The sequence below is a fragment of the Panthera leo genome, chromosome A2 (assembly GCF_018350215.1).
Source record: "Panthera leo isolate Ple1 chromosome A2, P.leo_Ple1_pat1.1, whole genome shotgun sequence".
NCBI classification, from domain to species: domain Eukaryota; kingdom Metazoa; phylum Chordata; class Mammalia; order Carnivora; family Felidae; genus Panthera; species Panthera leo.
This window is the reverse complement of record NC_056680.1, coordinates 849,967-869,690: the sequence shown is the minus strand read 5'-3', so window position 1 is coordinate 869,690 and position 19,724 is coordinate 849,967. Positions and strand designations below refer to the sequence as shown.

The following is a 19,724-nucleotide window of genomic DNA, read 5'->3' as shown; positions in this document are numbered from 1 at the left end:
CCTTCATCCTGGAAGGCTTCGTCTATGGGCAGGTGTATGGAACAGGAGCGGATCTTGAAAAGGGCTTTTCGCTCCAAAAGAGCAACTTTCAGAGAACTGGAGCAGAGGTGGCTGGCTGCAAGAGGCGTCCCAGAAGCCAGGCTGCTCGTGGCTGCCCCTGTCCGGGGCTCCGTGGGAGCTCCGAATGCCACAGCAGGACCCTGACACGGGGGACCCCGAGCATCCCCGGAGGTGTTTCTCTTCCCCTGAAGAAGGGGAGCCTGCTTAAGCCTGAGAGGCCCCAAAACCAAGACCCAGAAAAGGGGGCCTTGGGGACGCTTGACCATCGCACGCCCGCCCCGCTGCTCACGGCACGCCCTTGGTGAGAAGTTCTTCCGCTTTCCCTGCCTGGCCCTGGTCTCCAGCGCTTCCTGACTCCGGGGTGCCGTCCGCTCGGAGTCCCCTGGGGTCAGGCAGGGGCACACCCGCTGGCCTCCCGGTGCTGTCGACCTGGGACCCCGGGCCCACACTCAGGCTCTGCGTCCAGGGACCTGCCCAAAGGGGCATCTGCTTGCTCCCGGCAGAAGCCAGGCTGGGCCATCACCCGGACCCCAGAAGGGGTGGGCAGGACAGAAGGCCCCGGAGTCCCCTCCTGGCCCCCGACCCCTTCCTCACCCACTTGGAAACGCAGCCACAAGCAGCAGAGCGCGATTCAACAGCTGTTTATTAAAGGTGCATGTGAGACGCCTGGTTCCGTGGCTTCCTCCCGCCAGACGCCGGCTGCGTGGTCAGTGGGGGTGGATGGGCTGTATTTACACGTGGCCTGTGGTGCTGCAGAGACCCGGGACGGAGACACGAAGGGATGAGCCGGGACAACCACGCTCGGGCTGTGGGGTGCCGTGGCCGCCAACCGGGAGGCCGGCGGGGGCGGCAGGGGTGAGGTAATGCTGCGCCAGCGGGTGCGTCCGGCCGGCCCTGGGCCCGAAGTCCCAGGCCTGGGGTCACAGTCGTCCCCCTCGGGCTCACCCCAGGAGTGCCCCAGAGGCGGATGGGTCCTTGGCGTGTCCCCTTGGCGGGTGGCCGGGTTGGTCCTTTGGGTCCTGAGACCTCAGGTCTTCAGCCCCCGACTCAGGTTGATTGTCCGCTGACCGCCGACCGCCGCCTCCAGAAATCTGTGCCGCCAGGGCCCCTGCGGCCCGCCCAGGCTGGACGATGAGGTGTGGCTGTGCCCCCAGTGCAGGGGGTTGGAAAAGGCAAAAGTGGCTGCCGGGCACGGATGGGGAGGGAGCGCCTGTGTGCTGGCCCGCGTGGGGCTGCCTTCCGGCCCCGCCCGTGGAGAGGCAGGCAGGGGGGGCGGCAGCGAGGTCTCTCCCCCAGTCTTGGTGGTCTCTCCACTCGCCCAAGAGGTAGCTCTGGGAGTTCTCCCCACGGCCCACGTGGGGAGACTGAGGCACAGAGCGGCGAAAGCAGTGCCCAGGGTCTCACAGTGCGTGGGTGCTCGAAGCCCCGGGCCCTGTGGCTGGACGAGCCGCTGGCGGGCCTGCTGCCGCCTCTCCCCTCCCGCCAGGCCACTTCGGGGAAGCCTGGCCCGCGGGGACTGGAAGCACAGACAGTATTTGGCAGTCCCCAAATCCACAAAGGAGCCGGGCGACCCCCAGTCCGGGCCCTGCGGGTCTCTGACACACGCCTGTGTGGCCCGAGGGGCGGCCGAGGCCTTACGCGGGCTCACGCCATTCCTGCCTGCCGGACGCTCAGGTTGGGCCCGGCTCGCGTCCCACGGGATGGGGCATCTGGGGTGCGATGCAGCGGGGTGCGTGTGGCATCGGGGTCAGCATGGCTCCCAGGGGCTCCCCGAGCCGAGGGTGGCGGCCACTGGAACCCCTTCTGGGTGACGGGGAGGGTCAGCGGTGCCCGCGGGCGGGGGCTCTCCGCTGCTCTTCAGAGGAGGGACTTGCGGCAGCCAGGCTGTCTCCCCTGACGGCATCTGCCCCGGCGGGGGTGGCGCTCCGGCGGGGCGGCTGTCTCAGCAGATCCGCTCGCCAGGATCAGCTTCTCCCCGGGGCCCCCGCGCCGCAGGAAAGAGGTCGCCGGCTCTCCCTGCGAGGAGGCGTTCTCAGGGTTGAGGCTGAACTCGCGCGCACCCGGGGGCCCTGAGCTGCACGTGAGAGGGGAGAAGTGAGGCCTCGGGGCTCGCCGTCTCCCATCCGTCCCCCCCGCCCCCGACCCGGGGCCGGCAGCTCCCGCAGCTGTGCCGCCCCTGGCGCGAGGCCCGTGGGGCCCAGCGCTTCGTGCGTGGCGAAGGAGAATGGAATAGAGCAGCGCGGCGGCGGTGGCCTTCGGGGGCGTCCCTCCACACGCTTCCTCCCGCCCGTGGCGGTCGCGCGCCCCCGCCCCAGCCGGGCTGTCCGACCACACCGTTGACCGTCCCCATCGTCCGGGCACCAGTCTCTCCCTGCAGTTCCGGGCCGCGCGGCGGCGGGGCGCTCCCGGCTCGCTAGACGGCGCTGTCTGGGGCTCAGCCGCGCCCGCCCCCACACCCCCAGCTGGGGCTGAGGCGGCAAGCGAACCGGCAAAGCCATCATTAACCAATTACGGGGCCTCCAACGTTACAGGCTTCATCCCGGCGCAGGCGGGCGGGTGCCCGCTCGAGGGGGCCACCCTCCCCGCTCCGTCCCCCACCCCGGGCGCGTTGCCACTTCCCTGCACCTCCCGGAACGGGAGGGTCTTGCTGAAGCTCGGGGCCAGGAGCACACTGCGCAGGGCAGCCCGAGCTGGGAGGGTGGTCTCTGCGTGGGGGCCAGGTTGGGACCGCGGTTCCGGCCCTCCGCCCCACCTCCTTCCAGAGCCCCCGCGGCGCGGAGCAAGCATCTGTGCGTGAGATGTGAGGCCGATTCAGGCTGCAGGGGGGCTCCAAGGGCAGGGGCTCTGGAGGGTAGATGGACCGTGGGACCACCCCCTGGGCAGCCAGGCCAGCCCTCGACCGGGAGAGGATGTTCTAGAAGGCCAGCCCCGGCCACTATTCCAGAAGGCTGGCGGGGGCAGCGGTGGGGGCTTTCTCTGCGGCCAAGTCGGCGGTGGCTGCCACCATGGGGCTGGGCACGTAGTTGAAGGGGGGCACGCGGGCCGCGCGGCTGGGGGAGCCGTGCCGGCTGGTGGGAAAGCCTCCCACGGCCACCCCCAGGCCCTCATGGACGAAGGGGGCAGAGGTGGGCGCCTTGGGGGGGCAGGGCCCATCCACATCGCTGCCAGGGAAGGATGTGGGGCCGCCGCCCAGGGCCTGGGGGGGCCCCCTGCTCTCCAGGCTTGGAGACGTGCTGGAGTTGGTCTTGGCGGCAACGAAGTCCTCGGTCTGGACCACGGCGTCGCTGGTCTTGCGCTGCGGGGGCCCGCCGGGGCCCTCCTCGGGGGAGGCGCCCACCAGGGGCAGGGCGGTGGCGGGCAGCGTGCTCCGAAGGATGTGCGGAACGTCCTCGTCCCGGATGCGACGCCACGTGGTGCCCGGGGCCGCCACCCTCGGGAGCGGCCGGGCCTCCCCGTCGCTGCTGCGGCGGGCGGCGTCGGCCGCGGGCCCCGGCAGCGCGCTGATGTGCGGCAGGGAGGCGTAGCGCTTGACGGCCTCGGGCCGGGCGGCCGGCGTGCGGACGGGCAGGCGGGACGGGCTTTCGGAGCTGGGGCGCCGCGGCGGCCGCTCGCCGGGGCTGGGCCTGGCTGCGGGGGGTCGTCGGGGGGCCGCCCGCAGCTCGTCGCAGCGCGAGGAGCACAGGAAGACCGCGGGCAGGGCGGGCCGACCGCGCCGGGGGGAGCCGCCCTGGGAGGCGGAGGGCGCGGCCTCGGGCGCGGCCACCTCTGAGCGGCGGCGGCGCGGCAGGCCCGCGGACTCCTTGACGAAGGTCAGCTGCCGCCGGAAACCCGAGCGGTCGGAGGACTCGCTGCCACTGGAGCGGGCGGAGGCCACGCGCACCAGGCCCAGGCGGCCCCCTCGGGCGCCCGGGCTTCCCTCGGCTCCTGCCCGGCCCCTGGGGCCCGGCTCCGGGGCTGCCCGGGCCAGGGCTGGCGGCCCCCGCCTGGCGGGCCTCTGCATGAAGGGGATCCGCACGGGTGACTTCTGCGTCTTGTGCTGCTTGGACAGTAGGGCCCGCGCGGGCGTCTGGGGCGCCAGAGACGCCCCGGGCCCAGGTAGGGGCCCCGCAGCCTGGGGGCCCGAGGGCGGCCTCCTGGGCGGGGGCTGGGAGGCCGGGGAGGCCGGGGAGGAGCCGGACGAGGGGGCCTTGGCCAGGCGGGCGGGCGGCGTGGCGCTCCGCTGCGGGGGGCTCAGTGCCGCCAGCTCCGAGATCTTGCCCGGCCGGTGTAGGCTTCGAGACCGCTGCTGCTGCTGCTGCTGCTGCTGCTGCTGCTGCCCGGGGCTGGGGGCTTTGGCCGGGGCTGCGGGCTGCGCAGGGGCTCCCACCTTCCTCGGTGCCACCCGGGTGCCGGGGTGGCCTCTGGGCTGTGCCCGGGGGGCCGGGCTGGGCACATAGATCACGGTCCGTCCCCGGAGCACGGCCGGCACCCTGCACGCCGTCTTCTGAGCACCGCGCAGCTTCTCGGGGCCACTGGGGCCGTGCCGGGCCTGGGTTGAGTCCCGCTTCTCCAGCCTCGGCCTCGCGGCACCGCCCGCCTGCAGCCGCTGTCCCTTCCTGTGCACCGGCGGCTGCAGGGTGGAGCCTGACAGCCCGGACTCCGACAGGATGGAGTCAGAGCCAGATGAGGCCTCGTGGGTGGCCGCGGCCGCCGCCTGGTGCAGCCACGTGACGATGGAGTTGGCGCCCTCTTGGATGGCGCGCCACTCGACGCTGTCCAGGTCGGAGGCCTGGTCTGAGCCCGCCGCCTCGTCACCGCGCTCCTGGGGCCGCTCCGCTGGCCGCTTGTCTGGCCGGGCAGCCTGGGGCTTGCGGCGCCGCGGGCCTGACGCCTGGAGCCGGCGCCCGGGCACGGCTGACCCGACACAGCGCCGGAGCGGCCCCGGCCCCGGCCCCGTCCCCGTCCCCGCCCGCGGGCTGGGGGCGCCGCTGCATCTGCCCCCCGGGCCCACGACTTTGGCGACGGCCGGCTCGGGAGCACGGGGCCGGCTGGCCGGCTGCTCAGGCTCGCTGAGCGAGCTGGCGGAGGAGCTCAGGGAATAGCATGGCGGGGTCTCGTCGGCGATGAGGCTGGGCTGGGCGCGGGCAGCGGGCGGGGCCTTGGCCGCGGCCTTGGGTGTGGCCTGTGCGTCCTTCCTGCCGGCCGGGTGCTCTCTCTTCACGGCACGGGGGATGGCGGACGCCCGCCGCGGGGGCGCCACCGCCACCGCCTCGGACGGTTCTTCATCGGAGTCATTGTCGTAGAAGCAGTACACGGCCTCCTCGGTGGGCGTCGTGAGGCACAGCGACTGCGGTGCCCCGTCCCCACGTGCCTGGCCCGGGCGGGGGCCGTCCCTGTCCGCGCAGGCGCTCGAGGGCTGGCGGAGGGGCAGCTCCAGCCCCTCCCGGCTCGTGCCCGCCCCCCGGGCCTGCTCTGCGCTCCGGCCCCCGCCCCACGCCCCGTGGCGGTGCCCGGTGGCCTGCCTGGCGGCGGCCTCCCGACCTGCGGTCTTCCGGCCGGCTGCCTGCCCGGCGGGTGGGTCCCTGGGAGGCCCCTGCAGCGTCTCGTCGCTGAGCGAGGTGGCACTGGAGAAGGTGACCGGCGTGCCCTCGGCTGAGTCGGTGCATGAGTCGTCCCCCCGGGCGGGGGCGGGCACCAGCATGTACACAGGCACGGGCAGCGCGCGGCGGCCGGGCGCCAGGGCCGAGGCCACCTTGCGGAGCCGGGCGGGCACGGCTGCCCCCAGGCACTCGCGCAGCAGCTGCAGCTCCTGGTCGGCGGCTGCCGGCCCCTCCAGGCACCCAGCGGCCTCGTCCCGCCGGCGGTGCCCCGCGAGGTGCGGGCCGGGGCCGCCGCGATCCGGGCGGGCGGGCGGCAGCAGCCGCAGCTCCACATCCTTCTGCACGTAGTGCTCGTGCAGGGCCAGCGCGCTGAGGCTCGAGGCGCACGAGAAGTTCTCGTCCGGCTTCTCCACCGTGAAGCGGACGCTGCCGGCGTCGAGCTCCGACGGCAGCCGGCAGCGCTCCCGGCGGTCGGCGACGTCCAGGAACCGCTTCACGTAGCTCTCCCACTGCAAGCTGAACTGGGTGCTCTCGCGCTCGCCGGGGGGCGCAGGGGCCAGCGGGGGCGTCTTGCTGCGGCTGGGCGGCATGGTCTGCCCGGGGCTGTCGGGCAGCTCGCTGGGGCTGACCGTGCCGCTGCCCAGCCCGCTGCACGGGTCGCTGGGGACGGAGCTGGCGATGGACGGGCTCTCGAAACTGCTCAAGGAGCTCACGGAGCTGCAGCGGCTCAGCACCAGCGGCGTCTCCTGCACGCAGTTCTCCGAGGAGCTGGACGGCGTGGTGTCCTCCGCCCCCAGGCCGCGGCCCCGGTGCGGCGCCGGGATGGCCACGGGCAGGGAGGCGGCCCCAGGCCCGAGCCAGGCTCCGTCCAGGTCCGCCTTGCCGGGTCCCGCCTCCTCCAGTGCCTCCAGGGACGAGTCGCTGTCCAGGTCCCCGGCCTCACTGGGGCCCGGGCGGCCGGCCGAGGACAGCGAGGACAGAGAGCTGCAGCGGGACAGGCGGAGGGGCGCCGTCTCTGCCGCCGGCTTCTCGGGCAGCTGGCTCAGGCCCTCCGTGGGCAGCCAGGCCTGCTTCCGGGCTCCGGCGGCCAGGGGCCCCGCGCCCGCCCCCGCCCCCGCCCTGGGGTGGCCCTCGAAGAGCGGCACGTGCTGGTAGGTGGGCGACAGCTTGATGGTGCGCACGCAGGCGTCGGCCGCAGGGCCGTCCCTCCCGGCCGGCTCCCGGCCGCCCGGCAGGCTGAGGTCCAGCCGGCTGGGCCGCGCCTGGCTGCACGGGGCCCCCTCGTGGTGCTCGGCCAGCACGGCCAGCGGGCAGGGCCTCGTGTGCTCGCGGGGACAGCGCCCGTCACCGGCGCTGCTGCCGCTGTTGAGACTGTCGTTGGACAGGCTGGCGTGGGCGGCCTGGAGCCGCAGCAGCGGGTGGGCCCGGCCGCCAGCCTCCTGCCGCCTGCCCTCCGGCCGCCGGCAAGGGGAGCAGGACTGGGCGCGGCCCTCCCGCGGGGCCTCCTGCCCGGGGTCCCCGGAGCTGAGGCTGAAGCTGTCGTCGGACGAGGTGTGCAGGGCTGAGATGTCCTCCACCAGCCGGTCGATCCGCGCCACCGCCAGCGCCAGCTTGGCCTTGGCCCTGGCCGCCACGGCCGCCTCCCCGCCGGCCTCCTTCTCCGCCTCCGGGCCGCTGCGGCGGGCGGGCGGGGCGCGGGCCAGAGCCTGTCCCTGCAGGAAGGGGCTGCCCAGGAAGAGGGACAGCACGGCGGGGCTGGCGGGCTCGGCGGTCGAGGCGGCGGCAGCCAGGGAGGGCGCCTCGTCGTCATCGAAGCAGCCGGAGTCGGAGGCGTAGTCCCGGGCCAGCCCGTCCAGGTGCCGCAGGGGCGGCAGCGGCTTCTTGGAGGCGGCCTCGGCCTCGGCCTCGGCCTCGGGCAGGCCCTGCTTCTCCAGGTGGTCGAGCGCCTGGGCCAGATGCCGCGTGTCCAGCTCGGCCTCCAGCGCCCGCTGCTTCCTCACGTACAGACTGGGTGCGCACGCGCCGGGGGACACGGCGGTGGCCGTCGCCTGGTACTTGGCGGGCCGGTGGGCCAGCAGGTTGCGCAGGGCCGCGGCGCTGCCCATGGCGATCATCTTGTGCTTGGAGTGCACCAGGTTGCGCAGCATGCCCACGGCCCCCAGGTCCCACAGCAGCTCCTGGTCGCGCGGGCTGCGGGCCGACAGGTTCCAGAGCGTGCCGCACGCGTTGCTCACGATGGTCAGGCTGTGGGACGTCAGGTGCTGCAGCAGCGTCTGCAGACAGTTGTGGTCCCGCAGCACCTGCCTGCGGCACGAGGGGGCGTCAGGCCAGCGCCCAACCCCCCCCCCCCCCCGCCCCCGCAAATACGAGTCCGGGGCTCCCCAGGCGACTCTGCGTTTCAGGACACCGAATAAATACGTGGTGCGACATCATATAGTGAAATGATAATACTTTCTTCTAGGGGCGCGGGGGGGCTCGGTCAGGTAGGTGTCCGACTGCTGATTTGGCTCAGGTCACGATCTCACGTTTCATGCGTTCGAACCCAGGGTCGGGCTCTGCGCTGGTAGCACGGAGCCTTCTTGGGATTCTCTCTCCCTCTCTCTCTGCCCCTCCCCGCTCACATGCACTCCCTCAAAATAAATAAATAGACGGGCACCCGGGTGGCCCAGTCGGTTAAGCATCCGACTTCAGCCCGGGTCACGATCTCACAGTTCGTGGGTTCGAGCCCCACATCGGGCTCTGTGCTGACAGCTCGGAGCCTGGGGGGGCCTGCTTCGGATTCTGTGTCTCCCTCTCTCTCTCTGCCCCACCCCTGCCTGTGCTCTCTCTCTTTCAAAAATGAATAAACGTTAAAAAAATAACATTTAGGGGCGCCTGGGTGGCTCAGTCGGTTAGACGTCCGACTTCGGCTCAGGTCACGATCTCGCGGTCCGTGAGTTCGAGCCCCACGTCGGGTTCTGGGCTGATGGCTCGGAGCCTGGAGCCTGCTTCGGATTCTGTGTCTCCCTCTCTCTCTCTGCCCCACCCCTGCCTGTGCTCTCTCTCTGTCTTTCAAAAATGAATAAACATTAAAAAAATAACATTTAAAAAATAAGTAGACATTTAAAAAAATACTTTTTTTAAAGTGAACTTCAGTTTGACTTTACCTCATTTTAGCACAACTACATCTCATGATATTTGGGGCATACTTATGCTGAAGATAAGTTTTATCTGTTTTTAAAAATATCAGAGTGTCTGGCTGGCTCAGCGTGGTGAGTTTGAGCCTCATACTGGGTGTAGAGACTACTTAAAAATAAAATCTTTTAAGAAAAAAACCCCTAAGCATTGTTAATTATTAGTATTACTTAGTAAATAAGTGTTTTATTGATTTAATAAATAGAATCTTCAGCACAAGTAGAGCCCATGCAATATTTGGGATATACTTATATTAATAAATGTTTTGTGTTTTCTTACATTAAAAGCATTACTGATTATCATCCAATAAACAATATTTTTTTTAATTTTTTTTTTTTTAACATTTATTCTCTTTTGAGAAACAGAGAGACAGAGTGAGAGTGGAGGAGGGGCAGAGAGAGAGAGAGGGAGACACAGAATGCGAAGCAGGCTCCAGGCTCCGAGCTGTCCGCACAGAGCCCGATGTGGGGCTCGAACCCACGGGCCGCGAGATCATGACCTGAGCCGAAGTCGGACGCTCAACCGACTGAGCCCCCCGGGCGCCCCTAAACAATACTTTATTTTCGTAAAGAACAAGCATTCAGTCAGTTAAGCGTCCGACTCTTGCTCTCAGCTTGGGTCATGGTCTCATGTTCGTGGGTTTGGGTCCCACACTGGGCTCTGCCCTGTCGGTGCGGAGCTTGCTTGGAATTCTGTCTCTCTCCCTCTCTGCCTCTCCCCTGCTTGCACTTTCTCTCTCTTGCAAAATTAATAAATATTTTAAAAAGAGGTTTTAATATTACTCAGTAAAGATTCTAATAAAGAACAAGTATTTATTAACATTATCTAAAAAATAATACATTTTATTTTTATTTTACTTTGAAACATTTATTTATTTTGAGAGAGCACCTGTATGTGTGCCACAGGGAAGGGGCAGAGAGAGACGGGGAACCCCAAGCAGGCGCCGTGCTCAGCACAGAGCCCGATGTGGGGCTCGATTTCCCGAACTGTGAGATCACGACCTGAGCCCAGATTAAGAGTCAGACGCTTAAATGACTGAGCCACCCAGGCGCCCCCATGTTTTCATTTTAATAAGTTAAGTAAACGTTGATTATATGAGTACACCCCACACAAAATTTGGGGTATACTTATGTTAAAAAAAAACAGTCTCCAGGGACAAATCGGGACCGTTCATTCACAGCACAATCAGGGCTTGTCCTCGGTTCCCAGCAGAGTGGGATCTGCCAGCCCCACCCCGGCCTGCGCCTGGGGCCCAGCTTCCCCCAGTGCCCACCCCCCCCCACCCCCCCCGTCCCAGAGCCCCGGCGGGGGGAGGGGGGGCGACCTGTAGTCCTCCCGCGTGGCGATGAGGCTGGACACGTTGCGCAGGATGCCGCCGCCACTCTCGATGACGGCCAGCGAGTTGCTCTGGCACTTGTAGGTCAGTGTCCTCACCAGGAAGCCCAGGGCGCCGTCCACCTGGCAGATGGCCGCCTTGTTCTCCGTGCTGTGCGCCGACAGGTTCCACAGGGCGCTGAGCACGCTCTTCAGGGTGGACTCCTGGGCGCCGAGCGGGGCGGGGGGTGGGGGGTGAGCGGCGAGGGCCCAGCGAGCCCGGCGCACCCGCCTCTCCCCCCCCCCCCCCGCCCCCCACCATCGAGCTGCGGACCCAACGCTGGCACCCAGACACGCCTTCGAGTGCGAGCGAGAAGCAATCACGTTGACCGTCACGCGGTTCTCGAGACGCGGGGCCGGTGGCCCCACGGCTGGGCCACCCGCTCAGCAGCGCTCGGTCCGGCCGGGGCCACCCCACGCCCGTGCGCGTCCCCGCCCCCCACCCGCGCCCGCCTCCACCCCACGCACGCGTCCCCGCCCCGCCCCCGTGCCCACCTTGGAGGCTCGAAGGACGCACCGCATCAGGGCGGTCATGCTGCCCACCTCCCTCAGCACCTTCTTGCTGTGGATGTCGGCCCGCCAGGACAGGTTGCGCAGGATGCTGGACACAACCTGGGGCGGGCGGAGCGGGCGCGGTGGACCTGGGGCCCCGGCTCCCCGGGCGGGCGGCCGCAATCGCATCCTCACCCCTGCGCCAGGCGGGGGCGCCCACCACGGGAGCCCCGTCACACCCAGAGGGGAAGGGACTTGGCCGGCAGAAAGGCCTCGGGTGGGCGGTGAGCCGCCCTGTGGGCCTCCCCCCACCCCCCACCCCCCCTCCCCCCCTCCCCCCGCCACGCCGCCCCCCACCCCCGCACCTGGTGCAGCTCCTCGCTCTCAGAAGCCAGCTGGGCCACGATGGCCTCCATGCAGCCCCGGCGGGCACACAGTGCGGCCTGTTGACGGGACGGAGGAAAGTCGCGCCACAGCGGGCAGGGGAAGGGGGGGGGGGGGGCAAGAGGTAGACCTACTGTGTGCAAGGGCCCGAGCCCCGCCCCTCCTCACCCAGCGGCTCCAAGGAGGAAAGAGGCTCAGGGCGGCGCCGACGCCACCCAGCCTCCCCCAGCCCCGAGCGTGGCGGCCCCGCTGGCCGCGTTCGGACGCCAGCCTTCTGGGCCTCCGCCTGGAAGTCGGGGACAACTGTCTCCCCCCTCAGGACCGTTTCAAGGCGGGCATGAGGTCGAGGCAGGCCCGGGCCTGGAGCGCGCTGACCCTGCCCGCCCTCCGGCCGGCCCCAGACACCTTGTTGGCGACGTCTCCAAAGGTGAGGTTGGTGAGGGTCATGCCGGCGTATCGACGGAGGGCGAGGTTCAGCGGGTCCCGGGTCATTCTGTGCATCTCGTAGTCAACTTGCAGTAACTCTGCCACGGCCTGCAGCCCACCTGCAGGGGTGCGGAAGGGGCACGGTGAGCCCCGCCCCCCCCCCCCCCCACCACAGCCCGCCTGCCTTCTGCCCCGCCTCGCCTCGGCCTGTGAGCGCCCCCTGCCAGGACGCCCTCGGCCCCTCCCCGCCCCACCCCCGCCCTCGGCAGGTCTCCCTGTGCAGCCGGCTCCGAGGGTTCTGCCCCAGTACCGGGCCTTCGCACAGCAGTTCCCTCGGCCCGGAACGCTCTTCCCTATTTGCCCAGACTCCTGCCTGTACTCCCAGCGCCGGAGTCCCAGAGCCGCCTTCTCAAGGACGCCCTCCAGCACCCCACGTGAGAATTCCCTCAGGACCATTAGAGCAGGAGCCACTGAGGGCAGGGTCTGCACGGCTCGAGCCCAGGAGCCACCGGCGGGGGGCCAGCGTGCCCAGCTAGGGACGGGCGGACGGCCCTGGGAAGACCGGCCCGGGAGAGACGGCGGCAGGCAGAGAAGGGGCAGTCGCGGCACAGACTCAGGAAGCTTCTCCCTCTTCACGCAGCAAACGTGCGGGAGGCAACGTGCTCATCCCCGGGCCCGGGGCAGGCCGGCCGGGCACCCTCTGGGGACGTCAGCGGCCCGCGTGCACCTGAACACCCCGACGTCAACAGGCCACGTGCTCCGGCGCCACGGTCACAACAACCCGGGTGTCCGCCAGGGGACCAACCCGAGACCACAGTGTCCCGCCACCGGGCAGCGGCGCTCAACCGTGACCAGGAGCCCTGCCACCTGCCGCCACACCTTGTGGGCACACCTTGCACACATTCTGCCCGAGTTTACTTGTGTGACAGAAGGCACACACAGGAGGACACGTCCTGTGACCCCACGCACAGGGGTCCCCAGAGGAGTCCCGTCCACAGAGACAGAGAGAGTAGACGGTGGGAGCCAGGGGTGGGGGGGACTCAGTGTTTCATGGGACAGAGTCTCGGTCCGGGGAGATGGAAAGTTCTGGAGACGGGTGGCGGGGGCGGGTGCAGGACAGCGTGAGTGCCTGACGCCGCTGAGCTGTGCGCTTAGAGACGGTTACGATGGTGAATTTTAGGCTGTGTGTATGTTACCACAATTTAACTTTCTTAAGTAGGCTCCACACCCGATGTGGGGCTCGAACTCACAACCCTGAGATGAAGAGTCACGCGCCTTTCCAATGGAGCTGGCCTGACGCCCCTAAAAAATTTGTGATGCGTAATTGTAAGTTATTACAGGGGACACTTCTCAGGCCTTCAATGCTCCATAACGTGGAATTCTCCACTGCTGGAAACCCGCAGGACAGAAGCAAACAGGAGGAGGGAGAAAGGACTGCGAACTCGGCCGTGGGTGGGGTGCTTGTGCTGGGAGTGGGGGACCCCCCTGCTAGGGGGCCTCGGCGGACAACAGCGGCATGCAAGTGTTTTGGCCTCGGACCCCTGCGTCCTCTGAACTTTTCTGAGGACCCCCAGAGAGATTCTGTTCCTGTGGGTGAGAGCTGTTCCATGCTAGAAATTAAAATGAAGCGTTGGGGAGCCTGGGGAGCTCAGTCGGTTAGGGGTCTGATTTTGGCTCAGGTCACGATCTCACGGTTCGTGGGTTTGAGCCCTGTGTCGGGCTCTGTGCTGACAGCTCAGAGCCTGGGGCCTGCTTCGGATTCCGTGTCTCCCTCTCTCTGCCCCTCCCCTGCTCACTCTCTGTCTCTGTCTCGCTCTGTTTCTGTCTCCGTCTCTCTCTCAAAAATAAACACTTTAAAAAGTTTTTTTTTATTAAAAAATAAAAAGAAGAAGCCTTTTAAACCCCAGAACGTACAGCCCAGTGGTCCTCAGAGTAGGAGCATCTGGAAACCCCGCCGAACACACGCACGCACGAGAAAAAACGGGGGTGGCAAAGGCAAAAACAATTGCGACCTTGTGGACCTCTGGGAAGGATCTCGGGAACCCCCAGGGGTCCCTGTGGGCCACACTCTGAGAACCGGTTTTATATGAAATTCCACCTGTTCATAGTACAAACGTCCACGGTCAGAAGGAGACAATGAAAACTGAAATCCTTTTCCTGCCTGGCATCGGCTGGGGGAAGTGTAGCCCAGGGCCAGTCCATTCTGTCTACACTGCATTCTGGGCATGTGTGTGCATGTGCATTGTGTAGAGAAGAGACCTTACCACCTCCTCCACTTTCCCCGGACGACACGAGGACTTACTGTTGGACACAGGCCGTTTCCGGATCGGGGGGTCACACGGGTTGCTTGCTGCCCGCCTGCCTTCCTATTTCTGTGTCTCTTGCTTTGTAAATCTGGCCACGGGGCGCAGGGGTGCCCCAAAGGTGTGCACACTCCTAAAGAACCCGCTGGTGCCAAAGCCCCTCACCACGTGCCCCCCCCCACCAGGGCCGCGAGCCCCCCCCTCCACGCAGCCAAACCACACGGGACCTGACCCAACCTTGGGGCGCTCTGACCACCGGCTGGGTGAGAAGCCGTGTGTTTTGTAACCCTTACAGCCAAACTCAGCATATGGATGTGATGTTTGGCCTTTGCTATTTCTTTTTTCCGTGTTTTGATGACTTTTATATGGAAAAAGAGGATACTCGTAACGCCCCCAAACCTGAAACTTCACAAGGTCGAGCCCCCCACCCCCACCCCGTCCCCAGCCCCTCCACTAAACACCCAGGCACCGGGGCCCTCCTGCGGGAGGCGAGGGGGCACTCACCCAGCTCGTTCATGGCTCGGCGGTATTCCTCGTCAAAAGACAGCTTCATCACGGCACAGGTGGCCTGGCAGATCTGGGGCTCGATGGGGACGGGAGCTGTGGGCCAGGGGACCAGGTCAGCGCCCTCCCACTGCCGGTGGGTGCCCGCCCCGCCCTGCCTTCTGCATCCCTGCGAGACCCCAGGCCTTTTCAAAGGGCTGCACGCCGGGCTCGCAGAGCGGTGGGGCTCCTTCCCACGCCTCCCGCCAACCCACGCAGGGGGTGCCGCCTCAGCCAGGACGGCCAAGGGAGGGGAGGTGACGCCTGCGGCTTTTGTCATAAGGTAACTGCAATCAGCTGCAAACACCGGGAACCTCACGCTCTGTTCTCAGGGGACCCACGACCTATCCCTGCATTCGGCGGCGGTTTCCTGAGCACCCACCCCGTGTCATCAGGTGTCGGGGGCCACCCCCGTGCCCATCCGCCAAGACAACGTTCCCACAAGCCTCGCCGGCGCAGGCCACCGAGAAGGGGCCCGGCGGCAGCCCCCCGTCGCTGGCTCACCGCCGCTGGCGCCGCCTCCCTCGGCGCCGTCCCTGGCCTGCAGCCAGTCCCAGCAGGTCTCACAATAGGCCCGGATCTGCTCCAGCACGTGCAGGACGCGCATCTCCTTGCGCGCCAGGCCCTGGTCAGGTTGCGAGAAGACGATGTTGTGCAGCGCCGCGTTGGCGCGCATGCGTGCGTCCTTGGCGCCCGTCGCCCCGGGGCTTCCGTCGCGACCCCCAGCGCCGGCCTCGGTGCCGTGCAGGATCTGCAGCAGCAGCGGCAGGCACCCCGAGCGGCGCATGGCCACGCAGCTCTCCGGCGAGCTGGACATGGCCAGCAGGGTGCGCGCCGTGTCCTCCTGGTCACGCGTTGCCAGCATGGACAGCAGCCAGAAGACCACCTCCACCTACGAGGGGCGGCGGACGGGGGTCAAGGGGGGCGGTGAACCACGCCCGGCTCACCTGGCCCCAGCCAGTCCCTGAACCCCCGGTGGGCCGCCCAGACACAGTGAGCGTCTTGTGACCCCAGCCCAGGACCGTCACTTGCTCACCCCCGACACCCTCACCCTGCATCTTCCTGTGGGCAGTGGCACACACCTGGGGAGGGCACTGGGGCGCCCCCGGTTGAGGAGGGCCAAGTTGACTGTCCTCCTCACGGGGTACTCCCGTGGGTGACCCCCTGTCTAAGTCTAGGGTGCCGTCCCCACACACAGGACAGCTGTCCCCACCCACGTTCTGGCCCTGCCAGCCTCAGCACACACCCCACCCCAGGGTGGCCCTTCCACACCTGGGGCCGCTTTATGGAGACGGCGGAGGGAAGGCCCCCCACATCGGACAGAGAGGCAGGGCCCAGGTCACCATGCACCTCAACCCAGCTGGCCATCTGCACCCCTTGCCTCAACCCACCGGCCTCCTCCCCCACAAACCGGGACGCCCCCTCACCTTGCTGTTGCCGGGCTGAGGGACACCGTCCTCAGGGTGTGTGGGGACTTCAGTCTCTGGATCCTCGTCCACCGGCACCGACTTCACCGCCAGCAGGGCCTGTGCGGAGAACGCCAGACCTGCGGGCTCTGTTGGGGAGCACCCCACAAAGCGCCCAGGCTGCTAATGCCGGCCACACCCCCGTGACGATGTGGGTGGGGGCTGCAGGCCCATTCCTGGACCGGGCAGAGCCCTAGGGGTCTCTTCACTGCCTAGACCCGTCACCACCCCGGGACGCTGGCGCCACCCCTCCCAGTACCTGGGGCTCTGTCTGTTGCACCCGGTCCTGTGCGGACAGCAGCTCCTGATCGATTTGCTCCAAGCGAGAAGCGCGGATCTGAGCCAAGGGAAAGATGCGCGCTGGGGCTGACCCCGCCCCCGGGTCTGACTCCGCCCACTCCCGTATGACCCCACCCACTTCTCCATCAGCCTTCCCCTTCTGCCCCACCCTGGCCCCACCCCCATTCCTCTATATGGTCCCGCCCACCGTAAACACCGTGGCTGCGGTATCTGACTCCGCCCACAACCCCGCCCCACCCAGGCGCTGGCTCCACCCACTCTCTTGCTTGACCCCGCCCCACCCTTCCGGACCCGCCCACTCCCTCATCTCGTCCGGCCCACGGACCGCTGCCCAGGGCTGGCTCATACTCGGTTCCGCCCACTGGCCGTCCCCTAACCCCCACAGTTCTCGGACCCTGCCCTCGGGGCCCGGCTCCGCCCTTCGCTCCCTCTGGCCCCACCCACAAAGGGCTCTACCCCTGGCTCCGCCTCCCGGTCCAGACCCCTCCCACAGCAGTCCCTGCGCTCCGCCCAGTGACGCGCTCTTCCCCGGAAGAGGCTCCAGCGCCCCGCCCCGCCCGCCGCCTCACCTGCGCGCGCTGCACCATCTCGTCCGAGGTGCCGAAGCGCTCTTCCATCAGCGAGCGGATGTGCTGGGCCTCGAACTCCAGCTGCTGCCGGATCAGGTCCATCTGCATCGAGAACTGCTGGGAGGGGCGGGCGGGCCGCGGTGAGGGGGCGCCCGGGCCCGAGCCCCTTCCCCCCGCGCCGTCCCCCGCGCGCTCACCGTCTCCACGTGCGGGAGCTCGTCCAGGCGCTTGGACAGGCCCTGCAGCTGTGAGTAATACCAGAGCTTCTCCTTCTCCTCCTTCTCGATCTCGTTCAACAGGAAGCACCTGGGGAGGGGGCGGGCAGTCGGTGGGCGCAGGCTCGCAGGGCGGGAGCCGTCCTGCGTGTGTTGTTTATTTTGATTTGTGTGATCGCTTGTTGGGCGCTGTGTGCCAAGTCGAACGGCGTGGCAAAGTCTCGCCCTTGGCGCTCCCGGGACTGGGGTGGGGTGCAGAAAATCTATTCAACTTTATAAGTTGTGGTCCCCAGAGAAAGACCCTGAGGGGGCTGTGCTAACGCCGCTCCCACGCTCGCTCATCTCCCTCTAGCCTACAAAGACCAAGTCAGGCTCGGACTGCTCCGGGCGCAGCAGGCTCCCTGTTAACCCTGTGGGGGGCGATGCTGCCCTTCCCGTTTTACAGAGCCCCACGTTCAGGCTCAGGGTGTTTTTCTTTTTCTTTTTTTTTCTTCAAATAAAAATTTATTGACTTTAAATAATTTTGTTACATAGAACTACAGAGCGGAAGCCTGGGGCTGGGAGGGGTGAGGAGACTGGCCTGAGGTCCTACAGCACAGCACGGCCTCAACCCCAAGCCGCCGTTGCACTGCCGCATCCGACCCCACACAACCCAGCCGAGCCGAGCTGGGCGCCCAGACCCTGCTTTCCTCTGCTGGCCCCCGGCCCGGGTTTCTTGGGCCACAGCCCTCTCTGCACAAAGGCTGCCTTGAGCCCTTCTGGCTCCAGTCCTGACCCTGGCAATGGACACAGCCCTGTCCCTCGCGAAGCCTGCATGCTGGGGACCCGTGGGGACATCTCCCAGGAGCCTTGCCCTGTGCCAGGGGCTCCCCCTTCCTCTTCGCGCTCCAGCTGAGGTCCCCTGGAGCCACGTGGAGTGGGCGTGGGCAAGGCCGACTCAGGAGGTGGGTGGAACACGTGCCGGCGGGCCAATCAGCGGGCAGAGGTGCTGGGGCGGAGCCGGCTGGGGGCGGAGCTACGTGACAGCTTCCAGCGGCCAGGTCCCGCCACCTGCCATCTCACCTCTCCCGGTCCAGTTCCTCCAGCAGCCGGATGGTCGCCCGGCTCAGCTCCCCAAAGCTGTCCTTAGAAGGCCCGGAGCCGTGTACTGGACTTCCTTCGGGGGTCCGGCCAGTGGGCTCAGGACCTAGGGCGGGGGGCTGGAACTTGAGGTTGTACAGGCTGGTGATGTCCATCTGCAGGGCTGCATGGGCGCGGAGGGAGGAGGCAGGGTCAGTGCCCCTTCCCGCCCCTCCTCCCAGCAACCTCTGGGGGCAAGCCGGGGATTGCCCCCCGTGGGCCCCTCACCTTTCAGCTGTTCCAGCACCTCCGTCTGCCCCAAGGACACCAGCACTCCGGCCTCCTGCTCCAGCTTGCCTTGTAAGTGCTTCAGGACCTCCTAAGGTGGGGGCGGGAGAGGGTGTCCGGCAGCGTGAGCCTGCTGCCCGGGGCTGGCCTGTGGGTCTCTGGGTCCAGCACCCCGGCGTCCGTCCCTGTCGGGGCAGCCCGAGGCCTCTGCCCAGCCCCACCCTCACCTTCATGCCGGACGTCTCCGTCTCTAGCTTGGACAGGTGGCTCGAGTTGTCTCGCAGCTCCTGCCTCAGGTGACTGTTCTCGGCCTTCAAGGCCTCCACCTGCCGCACCAGCTGCTCGTAGGGCGCCACGGAGCTCGTCATCTTCAGCTCCTGCAGCGCCTGGGGCCACAGGTCAGCGGGTTCACCCGGGGGTCTAGGGAGGGTGCCCTGATCTAAGCCCCAGCTCTCCCATCTGATCTCGGGGATGAATCCCAGCGGGAGCGCCAGGTGTGGACCGCTGCAGGCAGAACTCTGGCGGCCCGGAGGACAGGCACGGGCAGGGCCAATGGGAGGCAGAGGGGCAGAGCCCCGGGATGGATGTGGAGACACGCAGCCCCAAGGCCCAGGTGGCCAGCAGACACGAGTACACGTCCACCCTCACTGCCGGGCTCCCAGACACACAGGCGGGCAGCTAGACAGACACACGGACATCCGAGGCCCTCTCCCACAGCAACGCAGCTGCCCCGAGGTGAGGTGGGCAGACCGCCAGCGGGCCCAGCCCAGGACGCTAGAACTGCCGTGGAGGCCAAGCACACGGCTCAGAGAGCCAGGGCCAGGTGATGGTGGGGCGCCCGGAGCTGGGCAGCCGGGCCGGCAGACCCAAGCCCACCACGGTCACCCCCCGCCACCCCCACACCCCCTCCACCAACAGCTGGAGCCCAGCAGCCACCTGCCTGGCCCGGCTCCCCTCCCGGCAGCCCTGCGCCAGCCCCCAGGGCTCTCCCGCTGCCACCCGCTTCTTTGTGTGTGGCTGTCCTCACTCTGGCCCAGCCTCCTCGGTCCAGCTGGCTGGCAGCTCCTCCTCTCTGGGCTTGGCCCTCCCCGGAGCTGTCCCACCTCCTCCCCACCCCCCCTTCCCTCTTTGTTCCCTTCCCATCGGCTCGCGCCCCCTCCCTCCGCCTTTGTCTGAGGCGCACCAGTGGCAGGCCGTGGTCTCCTCCCCGGAGCCCCTCCCCAGATCAGCCCGCCCTCCCAGCCCACAGGGAGGCGCTTGCTCTCCGCCCCCCAGCCTGGCCACATGCACTCATTCACGTGCCCGTCACTCACCGTCCGCCCTCTGCTCCGGCCCCCAGAACCCTCCCCACCCCACCCACCCTGGGACCACCAAGGGCTCGCTGGGCCTGGAATAAGCGTGGGGTGATGGGCTTGGGCCATCCTGACCCTTTGGGAGGACCTGCTGTATGCCTGACCCGTCATCTGGCTCGCTGGCCACAGTCCCGAGCCTC

At 67.6% G+C, this 19,724-nt stretch overlaps 1 protein-coding gene across 2 annotated transcripts; it reads right to left on the bottom strand.

The window, feature by feature from the left end:
- Positions 1-613: 613 nt before the first annotated feature.
- Positions 614-18,618, bottom strand: APC2 (APC regulator of WNT signaling pathway 2). 2 transcript variants are annotated; one of them, XM_042927765.1, is made up of 14 exons: positions 18,460-18,618; positions 18,233-18,323; positions 17,948-18,128; positions 16,868-16,976; positions 16,671-16,787; positions 16,061-16,138; positions 15,763-15,861; positions 14,840-15,227; positions 14,297-14,392; positions 11,469-11,608; positions 11,045-11,122; positions 10,683-10,799; positions 10,138-10,352; positions 614-7,943 (listed from the first exon to the last, which is right to left on the bottom strand). In XM_042927765.1, exons 1-14 carry the CDS (start codon positions 18,598-18,600, stop codon positions 2,996-2,998), a joined length of 6,798 nt encoding a protein of 2,265 aa, XP_042783699.1. In that variant the 5' UTR covers positions 18,601-18,618; the 3' UTR covers positions 614-2,995. The 2 variants fall into 2 exon arrangements, with proteins under 2 accessions (XP_042783699.1, XP_042783700.1); XM_042927766.1 differs by having other exon boundaries at positions 16,671-16,784; positions 18,460-18,600.
- Between the last annotated feature and the right edge of the window lie 1,106 nt (positions 18,619-19,724).